Below are 15,019 nucleotides of genomic sequence, written 5' to 3' on the forward strand. Positions count from 1 at the left end.
TTTTTTTTTTTTTTTTTTTTAAGATGGGGGCGGGGGAAGCTACTAAGTCACCATATTCCAAATATTATGACAAAGTCATATTTTCTTGTGAAGACTTCCCATTTGACTGACTAAAGGAGGGGCATTTGGAAGTCTTCTGTATAGAAACAGCAAACTTCAGAAATATGGAACTGATTTTAGAAAACTAGTAGTTTCATTAGTGATGATACATGTATTAGAAAATCGGTAGGAAGTGTCAAAACACTGTTTCTAAATTAAGAAAATGTTTGCTTTGCACGTTTGCTGAGCTTAGTTGCCAATGTATATACAAAAGCATCTGTAAATAATTAAATGACAAATGGTTCCAGATAAACCAAATTTTAACCTTACGTTACTCAGTGATCTTCAATGTTATATTGATGTTTCAAAACAATGCAGTGGGAAAAAGTGAATTTATTTTATTTTCCAGTAATTTAATATAGTAAATTTCCTACACAAACATTTTAAGCTATAACCTACATAACAGATTTTTTTAAAATTACATATAATTTCTTTCATAAGTTAGTTTATTAGCACAAAATAGTGCACAGATCACTTCTTACAGTGACATCACTTGAGAAGACATACGGAATCAAAGATGAAAACCCCGTTGTGCATGCTTCATAACATAAATAAAGAAAATTATTCAGACTTGTCATTTTCTACAAAGCAAATCACCCACTAGACTGAACAGTGAATAATTTAACTGGAAATTGATACTGATCATGTGTAATTGGAATATTAATATGCAGAAAACATTACATATCAGTAATGGAGAATACTATGAGAGAATCTTTCTGAGAAGTGGGTTTTTTATGCCTCTCTCATAAAACCTCCTAAAATATTCTATCAAATTCAGTCTTTTTATTCACTAGAATTAAAGGTGGCTAGATTATCTCTCAAGAAAGTACTAAATGGTGTGCATTCAGATTAAAAAAAGAGGATCATTACAGTGGAGACCAGCAAATGTTAAATGAGCACGTAATATGCTCTTGTATTGTCTATATATATTGCATTGTGCAACCAACTGTTGATCCAGAAGCACCACCAAATATGGGCTACTACAAGTAAACTTATTCTTCTATACACTGAAAGGGAAATGTTACAAAAAATTTTTTTCCTGACTGATATGCTGAGAGTTATTTACTGATAAAAATTGGAGTATGGAGTGATGCATCATTATGCAGAACTTGGAAGTCGAAGGTTTTGTTACCTACCTAATGCAAAGCAATCAGAAAGCAGAAGTAGCATTGGAAAACAGTGAACATCTTTCACTGTGAACACACAAAAAATCTGAGCTGAGGAATCAGAGTGTGTTGCGGTGATAATTGCGTAAATGACTGATTCTTCGGTTCACACAAAGATGCACACTTAAATATATTTTATTTTAGAGTTATCCGTAACCATGCAATTGGATGCCCTAGAATTGCAAAAAGGTTCCTGTGTAGGATACACAGGACTAGCAATTTCATATATGGATTCACACTTCAGATACAACAATTATTCCTTGAGTATTTGTTGTCTATCTGTATTTTGTTATACTGGATATAAACTTATAACTTCTGAAATACTGCAGACTTAATTTTCTTAACATGTTATTGCATTCTTGACAGAATAGTTTTGTTTTAATTATTATATACAAAAATCTATTTCAGCATAAATCCATTAACAGCCTTTTTCTGCTAACAATTTCTCCAAACAAGCTGAAAAATAATGTTGTCATTAACTAAAATACAGTTAGTTCTACCCAATTTCACTATAAATATTTGCCAACTACATTTGTAATGGTATATGATTTTTCATTTTTTGTTGTCTTTTTTACAGGATGAGAATATAATGCGATCCATGCAGCTCTTTGAAAATGTGATTTAATGAAGACATTAGGTCTACAACTAATGGACAAATATGAGCTATTCTGCAACATTATCTAAAAGATGGATCTCCCACTTTATCACAAATAAAATTACTCAGCTTTACACTGAGACATGTATTATGCAAATAAATTTTTTATTATAAACTTTTCCCCAAAAAAACTTATATACAATTTAGCACTTCAACGGTAGCTACTTAGTTAACAAGATTGTTCTGAAAAGTCAGGTTTTTACTCCAAACTCAAACAAAATAAGACCTGACATTATGCAGCTTTATTATCATTCCAACTCCTGGATAAAATAGATACTATCACAAGGAGATTAAATAAATAGTCTTAGTTTTGTTACTCATTTGTACTGGATTAAGCTCCAGGTGTTTGAGTGTATTTCTTAAATCTTAGCTTCTAATTTATACAGAGGCATTACCATGTATTTTCTTTTCACATTTGTATGGTGTAGTCCTCATTTTTTGAATAATACTTTGAGTTAAAGTGCTATAATCAATGTGCAATGCACATCTTGCTGCAATTGCCTTCCACCTTCGACTTGCTTTTCTCTTCAAAAAGGCCCCCCAAACCTAACAAAATAGATAACTTGAGAGGAAGAACTGTTATAGAACAAAAAAAGAATTTGCATATAGGTAGATTTACTCCCTAACAAATACGAGTAAGCTTCTATCAATCAATCACACTTACCTAGTAAATCTGCATTTAATTTATCATGACATGAGTATCAGGAGTCCTACATACTGTATTTCTAATTCTTCTTGGACGTGTCTGCAAAGTTCTTTGCTTAAAATTAAGGATCTTCTGACTTCGAATTTTTCATGAAGAAATCTTAACTGGATCTGTTTTCATCACTGTTTTCATGAAAACATGTCTTTCTGCCTTTAATGAAGAAAAAGGCATGAACTTCTTTTGAAACTTCCATCCCACTTCAGTCCTCAGAATGAATATCACTATATAGTAACATCATCTACTATTAACTGCTAGACAGGCTAACATCTGTTTCAGCTTTTTGTAATATCTTTAATAAGGAGACAGAATCAGGAAAAAATTGGAAACTTCAGCTATATAATGTCATCTATATGTGATAACTACGTTACATTTTTTTAGGGTCATTTCGTCATTAAGATTGGAGCTACCTTAATTCTGAACGTAGAAAGATTTTTCTAAAAAAGTATGTACCTAAAATATAATACTGCACCCCCATCCATGTAATTTTTAAGATCTATTGTCCACAGAGTTTATGCCAATACTTCAAAATAGGTGAAATGCTATCAGAGATAGGCCACTCTTCATTGTGACATTGCTGCAGAAAGGGGATTAATGAAGTAGAAAGAATGTTGCAAGCATTCTTTTGCAAAAATAAATCAGGTATCTATTCTGGTGTAGAGGTGGGATGTTAGAGGCATGTTGAAGGCTGCTCTGCTATCACCAGTGTAGGATAAGAGTAGTACAATACATGTACACCTGAAATTTGCTGTAGCGTGTTTGTGTAAACTAAATGTGCACATTTTGTAAAAAAATAATAATAAAGTAAACATGAAGAAAAACAAGCATGAGCGATTTTTTGAGTTGTTAAATACTTGTATTTCTTCAAATTAAACATTTTTGTCAACAAAATTAATTTTTTAAAAAAAGCTTAAATACATGTATCTTGACTTAGCACAATGTTGATCTCAGCAGAAATCTTAGCACAGTCCTGAAGTAAATTTAATTTAGCAGAGCAGTGGTAATTTTCCAAAAATTCTGAAATTGCTTTTACATGACAGACTTTTTTAATACCCTATGTAACAGAATCTTTTGATGACAAGGAAAAAAAAACCTTCCAACAACTTTAAATTTCGGAATTAAATTTTTTCTCAGGGGAAAAAGTTCTATGGCAAATTTTGTTACTTCAGCTCTCCCTCACAGAGTAACTCAAATACTCATAAAAACATGTACCCTGAACAGTATTTATTACAAGATCTGTTAGGAATTATTTTGTAATCAAGTTCAAATATGTTCATGGACAAATGGTGCACCCTACAAGGCTTGGCAGCCAGATAAGCTGGCTTCTGCAATCTTTTTATTGCCTTTAACTCATACTTTTTTCAGAGCTTCCGCATTCAGAAGTTTATTAGCTTGTCTGGAGCTGAATTCACAAGCTAGTCTCAAGCATATCTGTGGCATTACAGAACTCAATGCAAAGGGAGCACGGTGTAAATACTCCAAAGTTGCCTCTTACATCTAGCTCACATTCAGTAGGCCCAAAGCTAACTGGAACTAATTAGTTGAGCAAAACCTAGGCTGTGGCTCTATCAAGCAACCTGATGCCTCTGCACCGTGTTCTCCAGAGTCTCTCCAGCTTCTCAAAACAACGTGCTGAGACTGCACTGAGCAAGCTCAGTTTTGCACCATATGCTACCTGTTTAGTGCATTCAGCTTCATACCTCTAAAAGCTGACTCTCAGAAGACGAGTTCTCATAGTTCTACATCTAACTCAGTAAGTCCTGATGAACCCAAACTGCATCCATCTGTGCCTGTGGCGCAAATTAAGTTACGTGTTTCAAAAGCGGGTATACATATGTAATTTAACACCCAGTTAGTTACTATTTAAGTCATTACAGCCAAATTATTTTGCATCACACAAATGTACAAAACATATTAAACACTGCAGATCTATTAAAGGAAATTGTAATTTACAACAAAATAAGAATCAATATTTGCTTTTGAAATAATAGCAAATTAGTCAATGTCATTGTAAGCACAATGCATATACAAATAGCAGCTAATACAGAGAGAATTATTTTAACTAGTCTTCCATAATTACATATTCACAAACTGATAGAATTTTGTGAATTCTGAAGAACTGTGATTATTTTATCATACCCCAAATAAGTGTCAGTGATGTTTACAGGCAGTTTCTTTCCAAACTTCACCTTACAGTACAAATCACTACAGTTTTCTTGATCAAGAGGAGACAGAACAATAGGTTGGAATTTTAGATTTGATGATGGCCACAGTTGCCTGTTAATGAAAATAAAACAAATTTAAACAAAATAAGGAGCACTAGCACTACATATGAGAGTATTCATATAGTCTCTATAAATTGTATAATTCACAACTTTTACTTAGTTATTTTTGTTACTATCAAACAGTAGACAATGAAAAAGTTAATATTTGCTGAGAAATTTTCTGGCAAAAGGACTGACAATAATGAACTGAAAAAATGGAGCATTGTGATAACTAATGATGGAGTAAACATCCAAGAGAAGAGATATGTAAACTCATACCTAAAACTGGGCATAAGTATAGACATGAAAGAATAAGAATTTTTAGATAGAGGAGTGATATTCTGGAAGGGACTTCCAATAAAAGTAAGAATCATATACATTGTAACTCAGAATAGAAATTTAATACATTCATTAGTTGGATTACATAATATTACTTATAATCACAATTTAGGAGTTTGTTTCCAGTTTTCTGCTTTATCTTCCTACAGTATTTTTAAAAGACACACCAAAAGACCTACTAGCAAAACCGGTAAGACTACAAGAAATCAGGGGGCAGACAAAAGAATTAGAGGTTAGTGATTCACTGGATTAGTTACATTATCTAGACCTAAATTTTCAGAACGTCAAGATGAGATGTAATTTTCCTTTTCTTGTCTCACTAAATATAAATAAAAAACTCTCATGCTTTTTTATTTGTCATGATGTTTTTCAAGTCTGTAATACGAACATGAGCGCAAAAAAAAAAAAAAGAAGTGGTGTCTACTGATTATTTGGGTGCCTACTGATTAAAGTACACAAGCTCAGAATTGGTAGACCTACTCTTTAGTCCTTACTCTTTAGGTTATTCCCATTCTTTACCAATGACCAATACATGCAAGTGTTCATAGGGTCAAGAAAGCAAATGTCTTCTCTTCTAGATGAATAGCCAAGCCAATACTCACTTTTTCTTCTCTCCTCCCTTCTGCACAATGTACAGTACAACAGAAAATGGCAACAGAATGTTCAGCAGAGGAATACTCTGCCATCTATTATTTAAAGCATTTTTTTGATTTATAGCGATTACAGATCTAACCTCTGGGTTAACCAGGGTGGGCTGGAATGTGAGTATCTGATGTCCTCAGTAAGTGACCTAAACGCTAAGCTATTAGTGGGAATGGGCAGGCATCATCAATAACAGCAAAAACTATCTTTTAGCAAGAGTAAATCCTGTTGAGAAAAGTATTTAGGCTCAGAAAAAGGAACATGAAGCCTGCATCCCAGGCATATTGAAGCAAGACAAATATTCAGCCTGTCAGGTGTCAATATGCCAGAAGGAGCCAGAAGCTATTGACCATTTGACATTTGGTAAATTCTTGGATCACTCTTCATAGGCATCTAGCCTACCCTATGGTCTGTACAACAAGCTCACATGCTTTACCCAGCATAAGCATCTACTTTCTAAGTACTGCAATGCCTAACTTGGAGTAAGGACTTATATTAGGCATCCTGGATCTTACCCTATGCAACTAACCCATTTGACACATCAGTTCAAACCCTGGAAAAAAAAATTTAGACTTTATCTCACTTAGCCACTAAGTCTGCATAAGCTTCCCACCAAGGACAACAAAATGTTCCAAGAAAATATCATGGGTAGGGGTCCACATTGATGCACACTTGCTCCCAAAAAGAGTTCCCCTGAATGGGGCTTGGTGTGCTGTGCTGTAAGAGTCCAGCCATGCAGCTTCTGATGTAGGTATGGTTCCCCTGGAATATTTTACTGAGACATACTCGTGTATTTCCTGCTCAGAGATTAAAACAATGGAGAATACAAATGAAATCATAAAAAAATGGGAGACAACAAAACCTAACTAACTGGCAAAACATGGATTACCCAGAGTAGATTTTATGTTATTTCTATTACCACTCAATACATCAAACAGACTAAACCAACTATTTTACTATGGACTGGAACACAACTCTGCTGATTGCCACAGTGCAAAATCCTGTGTTTTATGCAATATGACTAGTTGTGACACATAAAAATAAGCAGTTTTCAGAATAAGGTTCTGAATCTGAAAGCCAGAGATGGAAGTTGTTTTGGCAAAGTTGCATTCAAATGTGCAGATTACAGAATAATTATCTGGTCAACTCACCTTTCCACCATATTGCTCCAACTTTTGTAAAGCAACAGTAATTTTTTCTCTAAATTTCTTGTCCATTAATCTCCTTGAAAGCTATTGGAAAAGTAAAATAAAAAGGTTTGTTGCACAATATATACAATATATGCAAAGAGGCCAATATAATTCCATTTAATGACTTCATTTCATCTTGTCTTTGGAAAATTAAAGCCAAAAAGAAACATCACTTTATAGCTTGTAACTGATGTCAAAGTATGAACTCAGTCAAGGCAAAAGGAATAAAAAAATGTTAACTGATGAGAAACTTAAATTCAAAGCAAGCTCAACTGTTAGCCAAAAAAATACTTATTTTAATGTTTTTTTCTTTTAGCAAACACATTTTAGAGCGGTATCATCCTTAAAAAAAAAGTAATTCTTAAAGTGCTGTCCACATGAAAAGCTAACACTTTTTTTCACGTGCACTGAAAGAGATTTATTATAGTGGAATTGCTTTAAAAAAAAAACCTACTGCAATTTCTCTCTTCTATGTTGGACGTCTGAATGGTCCTTTTATTTTGCTGTAAAACTGCACCTTGAAAGCAGACTAAATGAAACCATGAAAAGCCTGTCTGACAGAGGAGGGATGTCTATAGAAGGACTCGGTTTAAAAATACTTTCCACAATCCTGCTATAAGTTTATTTAATGAAAACTTCCTTGTGCAGAATTCCCATCTGAAAGAAGTGGGAATGTTTGCTCATGTTAATTTATTGAAACTTTCACAAATTTTTTAAAATATTCAGACTTAAAATGCAAAACTCATTTTGCAATAAACTTAAACTTCCCTTCAAAACACAGCATCTATTTCACCTCAGGCTTGAAGCTGGATCTTTTTTAAATAGCAGAGACAATATTTCCATTATTCTCCAATTTATGTTAACAACAGTTTTTGGACCTTGTTAGAACTTTGTAAGTCACCATATTATTAAAGAATGATGGACTTACACAGAGGAATATATGAAGTAATGCTTTTCATGGAACTGCTCAGTCCTCCACTGTATCTGTGCAGATATTACAGTAAACATCTCAACAAAAGTACCATAAAAATACAGATGATTTTTTACTACAGCATTAAAAACTTACATTTGTGAGTGGATGCTTAAGATGATCATTAAGAGATGGGCCAACAACAGCACTCAGTTGAACTAAAGCATCTAATCCCCTTCCAAATACTTCATCATCCGAATGGGCCTTCAGAGGGGGAAAAAAGAAAATCCTGTCAGTAACATTCAGACAAATGCACAAGTTCTTCAAAACTGCAATCTCTACACTATGATTGTATATAGTATTTTTAAAAATTAAAACTACTGTGCAACTGCTAATTGTTATAATGTTATATACAAGTACAGTATGCCTGAATATTAGTATCTAGAAGTAACAATTAAAAACAGAAGTATATTTTTAAAGTAGAAAATAAAAATATCCACAAAATGTCAGTGAAACTCTTGTGTTTCTTTTGAGACAAGGAAGCTAATAATTTATTATTGAAAAAATAAAAAATTTGGCACGCAAAACAGTTTGCTACACCAATAATTTCAGTGCTTCACAGCATATTAGCAAGAACTCTTCAAATGTGGATATGTTGAAATGGGGAGACAACATTTTAGTTACAAATGTAATGAATTCAGGGTAATTTCTATGTAATTCATAACAATAATTGTCTTTGTTGGAGAAACACTTTCTGGCTCAATTAATTTAGTTCCCTGCCAACTACAGCTTTGTCACCTGCCAGCAATTATCAGGCTCTTATCTACTTCTAGGGTGCTTTGTCATCTTTATTACTCCCATGCGAAGGTTCTTCTATACCTGAGTCAGTTCTCTAATGGTTTAGTTATCTCACTCTTCCTTTAGCAGAGAAATTGATTCATGACAATTTATTTTGTTCTTTAAATACTGACCTTTATTTAAACAGTTATTTTTCCACTATGACATTTGGGCCCTGAATGTTTCTTTTTAAACTAGAAGTCATCGACTGCTTGTGTAGTAGAAGCTTTAAAAAGACTTTATACCAAAACAGTGCAACAATGAAAATTATCTAGTTAATAACAGTAATTGGAAGAACAGACAAGAATATTTCTTCTAATTTTGTCTTCCAAACTAAACCAAAGATACTGATAACACACAATTCTGATCTTCTATTACACCTCTGATCTGAGATCACAAAGAATTTTTAAACTTTCAGCCATCTCTATAAAACCAGAACTGAAACACAATTAGATTAAAGGACAGCAAGTAGCTGAACCAGAAAAGGGCCCTGAAAGATATGAAAAAAGTCCAAAAGAGATTACCTTCAAGGCCAATACTTTTACCTCACTTTATTTTCTGAAGGAGTAGAAAAGTTAAAAATATTTTAAGAATGAAGAATATGACCTCAAACATTTTAATTGTATTCTTCCCTTTTCCTCATTGGCATATTCTGTTTTATCTTTGTAGCATGTTTTGAATTTTTAAATGTAACAGACAAGTATTTATTCTCGCATGTCCATTTTACTTCACCTCAATTTTTTTTTTTGCATGTTATTATGTCTATATATAAAAACACCACCAACACATATATTTATTTCTGCTTATATCCAGATCTTTAATAGAACATTTCCACAGAATTTGCCCATAGCTACTGTTATACAGCTATACAAGGAGTTGCCCATCTGAATTTACAGTTAAAGACATATTTAGCTAATAAAACCAAGGCAGGGTTAACATGAGAAAAAGAAACTATTCCCAGCCCCCCAAACCCCAAACCAAAAGCCCATGCAACAGATTTATCACATTAATATTTTCTGCGTAGTCCTCACCAGCACAAGAAAAAAGAAAAAAAAAATCAAACCCATTAAAATCTCTGCATGAAGAGTAAGACATACCAATGCAGCCTTTAACACTGGAACTAGACGAGGCAACAAGGGAATTGCTTTTTCAGTAGCACCTTCAACCATAAGTAATTCTTTAAAACCCTCCTTTGAAACAAATGTATAGGGATGTTTTGTCTCTCTTAGACCCTGTTGCAAATGTAAAACACGCTTGCTTAATAGTGAGTCTTCTTTTAAACAAAAACACGTTAAAGAAGTTCCACATAGCAGCAAGGTAATGTTTAGATTTTGTTACATCCGTTCAAAACATAAAATACACTAACTCCACCATGTGGAGCCATTGAGTACAACTCTGCTCACAGAATATTCATTTTTCTTTTGGAACACTGAATATTAAAACTCACATGGATACTGCCAATTCAACCAATATTTGTACTTCATTACCTTTAATCTAACTACCCAAGGTAATTTTTCAACAAGACCATGAACAAGAATAGGCTATATTTATAAATGGTTTTCGTACCCTGAAGGAAAAGAAAAAAATAGAAGGTGAACTATGGAAGGAAAGACACTCCCCACCACACACCTACCTCTGCAACACCAAAAACTTGTAGATGCTACAAATACGCACTTCTAGTGAAGACCTGACTGGCAGAACTCAAAGTTTTAAAGCCCTATGGCTGAAGTCTTTCTTCTTTCCGTAATAGGAGCTCTAAGTTACTTTAGGAATTGACAGGTTTTTTGTTTTGTTTTTTTTTTTTTTAAGATTAAACAAAGCTTGCCACCTCTAGAATATCCACTTTATTCCATCTACCACACTGGATTCAACATTTATTTACACTCCTGAAACATATTTGGTGATAAATGTCACAATGATGCTGAGAAAACAGAAGCCTGAACGTAATGTATAGTATTTCTCTTTCACTTATTTACAGGATCCTATTTCCACTGTATTAGTTCAATCTATTGAGGAGAGCACTCTTACTTCAATAGGTAAGCTTTATATACAAAAATAATCAAAACAATTTTGTTTACAAAAGAACCTGCAAAGCCACAAACGGATTGAAGTATTTCATTCAACAGCTGGGAATCCAAGATGCAGTCTTGTATTTGGCCAGTATCTCAAAGATTAAATAGCTCTACTAGCTCTCCCAGAATACTCTAATTAAAGAGCTACAAATGGCAATGTTCTTGACCATCTTCATTCATACAAGATCCTCACAAATGTTTTTTTCATATTTCCCTAGTAGGTGAGTCTAAGTTAGCTAGCTTAGCTTGTTACAAAATGCCATTTGCAGTTAGGAAATCCTGTATGCTTAACTTTGCAAGAAAATTGAGTATACCTCTGCCAATGTTACAAGAAGAGGATCAAAGGGAACAGTTTCAGGAAGGCACTCCCATTGCAGTCTGTGCTTTACTGAGCCATGCACTAACCTATATAAAGAATAAAGTTTTAACAAATTAACGTATAATAATATGTAATTTATTGCTAACACTATTCACTTTAAATATATCACCAATTGGTTTGCAATATTACTATAATGTTATATACACAATTTCAACAGTGAAATGTATAATGATATTTAACAGTGCAATTATAATTCCCAAATATGGCAGTTTTCAAAATTCTGCTCCCAATCACATTGAAATCAGAAAATAAAAGTGATAAAAATTATAGATGCCTCTCATACCAACACAGAAGATGCTCCCTTTGCAAAGTTACTTATTTTAATAAATACCAAGAAACATTTTCCTCAAATAACAGTTGGTAAGGGAAATCAGTTGAAACTGAAAGAAAATCATATTGGAATTCATCTGTTACTTCTAAGATACAGATAAACGCTATATATTAATGACTATTATATACATGTATATACATGTAACAATGATTACTTAAATTTTTGTTAAGTAATTCTGCATCCACTTGACAGAACACTAAAGTGCTTATTGTCTAGGCAAATATATAATAGACAAAAGTAACTTAAAATACCACAACCTATTACTTACAAATGGTTTTGTTAATATCTGATATTGCTGACAACTACAGAATTGGAATATTCAAGAAAATGTTGTCATAATACTTACTTCAGACAAAAAAAGGACTGCAAAATGTCTACTTACTAAAATGGCACTAATTGTATTATTTGTGTTAGTAGGGAGAAGTAAACACTATTACATGAAGAAATCAACTTCTTTCATGAAAGAGGCTTAGCAAACCAAATCTGCAAATACCTAGCTATTCCTTAAAAATGCAGCTTCAGTATTAACACAGCATAAAAAAAGAACCAAAAGAAGACCATTTCAAAGACATGGAAAAGTGCTTTCTCCTTTGAAAAGAGTTAAGTATCAGAAATCTTTTCAGAAATTAATGGAATCAGACAGCCTAACTAAAAGATCAAACATGAATAGATGTATTTCAATCTGTGTAATTCTACCTAACCATAATATATTTAGTAAAAAAAAAAAAAGAAAACCAACACACCTGCACGGAATGCCACCTTTAGCATATATAGCAGCAAATGCAGAAGGTGGTCGAGAATGAGCACCAAACTGTGAGGACAAAAAAAAAAAAAAAAGGCATTATTTATTCATAACAGTAATGTTTGATGACTATTTTGAGTGTGTTAAAACTGCAGTTTACCAAAAAAGGAACTTAGCCGTATGATTCTAAAATTAATCAAAAAAAGAACTGCAGCTGTGGGGTGGAAAACATATATTTGGTACATTTATCAGAAAACTGCTTTTCAGAATTGTCTGTCTAGGAAGTTGTAAAAATGAATAAAAAATGTAGATTCAGTGCTCTCCTGATGGAATACCCTTATTTTTCTATTTTCTCTTGCAAATCTTAACACTGAAGTCTTATGGGTTCTCTCCTTAACAGATTAAGGACCTCTCACTTTCCTAATGCTCTTATTGTTGTTATATTGGTAACATGCAGAAGGCAGATTTATTCCAATTCCATCTTGATCTGACTATAGACAAAAGTACAAGGTGGCAAGATATGGGAGAAACACCAAATGTTGGGCAAGATGGTATGAGGGCACTGGAAATCAGTGGGGAGGTTCACACTTGGTAAGAATCTAGGAAGGTCTCACTGGAGAAGGAACTAGGAGCTTCATGGGAGGAAAGCCTGCACAAAGTTCTTTTTTATCATATACATGCTTCTTATGCATATGAACTATGATATTATTTATTAGCATGATCATTCAATGCTACTTCCCAGATTAAACATCTTATCACAAAGCATATAGCAGGAAATACCATGAAATCTTAACTTTTAATCTTTTGAGTGTTTGAACCTACATTAACACTGTAAAAATTGTGTGCATGATTTGACGACTTCTTGGCTTAATTAAGCCATTGTACTACTTGCAAAAATGTTTCAAGAAAAAAAATGCCCACATGAAAGTATTCAGCCTCTGTTTATGGCAAACTAGTACCTCACCAAAGCACTTCCACGTTTAGTTTGTTTTCCAAAAAGTCTGTGACATTACTAATTGTTTGGTTGATATGGCCCAGTGGTGAGCTATAATTCACCCACTCAAAGCCAGTTCTCCAGGTGCAGGACTTCTGTGAAATAAACAACTCCTTTCATCAGTCTTCTCCTGAGAGGTCACATTCTTCCCAAAGTGTTACATATTCACAGTACTTGGTGGTTTCAAGTAATGCTCACAAGCAATTTATTTGCTAGATTTCATGAGGTCTAGATAATCTTCAAGATGCTACCTGACTCTTGGTGTCATTGCATAACTGAGATCAGTTCCTCTAAAGGAGCAGGTCCCAAAATTTATAACTATACCAAAAAAACCCCAACCCTTTTTTAACTCTTACCTCTAAATCTCTTTTTAGGGCAAAGGTATATAGAAAATAAAAAAAGTTACCATCCAAGCCACAATTGTACAAAAACCCTCTTTTAAAAAAGTAATAAACATGTTATGCCTCAGGCATTTGAGCTTAGAAATTAGGGAATGTATGATTAATAATAAAAGTTTAGTTTAAATTTACAAAACAGGACCACAAGCAGCATGTCCTGCATGTATTTCATAAAGTAAGGAAATTTCTTCCAACAAGAGATCTGTTTTAAACAAACAAACAGAAAACCCACCACCTATACATACCGGATCAATAGTTTTAGGATTCAGCTTGTCACTAGGCTTTGGCTGTGGTTTAACTGCAGGTTCTGGAAAACACGGCAAAGGAGAAGATGTCTTGCTTTTCTGTACTGCAGTCTTTGGTTTTATTTGGATGCCCGATGACATTCTTAGAACATTACTTCCTAGAATAGAAAAAGATTAAAAACATAAAATAGTTTTCATTCCTACATGACAGAATATCAAGGGTTAGAATCCCAGGGTCGAAAGACTGACATGAACAATCAATCAAGAAAATCTAAGTAAGTGTACTAGAAAAGAAATGCTTATTCTTATATATCCTAAGCGGTGCACAGTATGATTTTGACAGTCTTGTCACTCCATCTTTCAAATGCACACATATCTTAATCCTGCACTGCTCCCCTTTCCCTCTGTACTTTGACACCTGCAGCAAAAGTGAAATTAGCTACAGTCTGCCTTTAGGGTAGCCTACAGAGATCTGAGCAGCAATACAGTGCTCAGCAGAACAGCCCAGAGTGAAATAGGCTGGCTGGGTACAGTTACAGCAGAAGACAGTAACAATATGAGGAGTGGCCAGGATGAAGCAATGAATACAAGAGCAAGTAGATTCAGGACACAAAAACCAAAGCAGAATCAGTAAGAGAAGAGAAAAGAAATGTGAAGTAGCAAAGAAAGAACACCGAAAATTAATTCCAGTTCCAGTAAGAGTGAAAGTATTTTGTTAAAAAGAATGCAAAAATAACTTTCTGTATACATCCTTAAATACTGATTTAGGTACACATATCTTCTAAATGTTAATGCACCAGCTACCCGTGTTATTATATATGTATGTAATTGCATTAAAATGTCCCTAATAAAAATAATAGTCTACTGCCTATTTAACATACCAAGCTGACACTATGATGAATAATATAAATTATTCCTGGGAAAAGACAGGTTTTCAAATATTAATAAAATTACGAAGTGTGAAAATGCTAGTTTTGAATATTATTAATGTTGAGTAATTTTTGCTGTGGTGTACTCTGGGTGGAGAAAACAATTTAGTAAATAAGAAATTAC

The 15,019-nt window shown here is 33.5% G+C and overlaps 1 protein-coding gene across 1 annotated transcript; it reads right to left on the minus strand.

Annotated features, from left to right (window-relative positions):
- Positions 1 to 4,843: 4,843 nt before the first annotated feature.
- PACRGL (PARK2 co-regulated-like) lies at positions 4,844 to 14,124 on the minus strand (the record flags this gene model as incomplete). The annotated part of the gene is made up of 7 exons (XM_009585719.1): positions 4,844 to 4,900; positions 7,020 to 7,100; positions 8,125 to 8,232; positions 9,903 to 10,037; positions 11,192 to 11,282; positions 12,331 to 12,398; positions 13,967 to 14,124. Coding segments are annotated over 7 exons (698 nt in total), but the record flags the coding sequence as incomplete, so codon positions are not given.
- Between the last annotated feature and the right edge of the window lie 895 nt (positions 14,125 to 15,019).

This window comes from Fulmarus glacialis, unplaced genomic scaffold (genome assembly GCF_000690835.1).
Source record: "Fulmarus glacialis isolate BGI_N327 unplaced genomic scaffold, ASM69083v1 Scaffold47550, whole genome shotgun sequence".
Lineage (NCBI taxonomy): Eukaryota > Metazoa > Chordata > Aves > Procellariiformes > Procellariidae > Fulmarus > Fulmarus glacialis.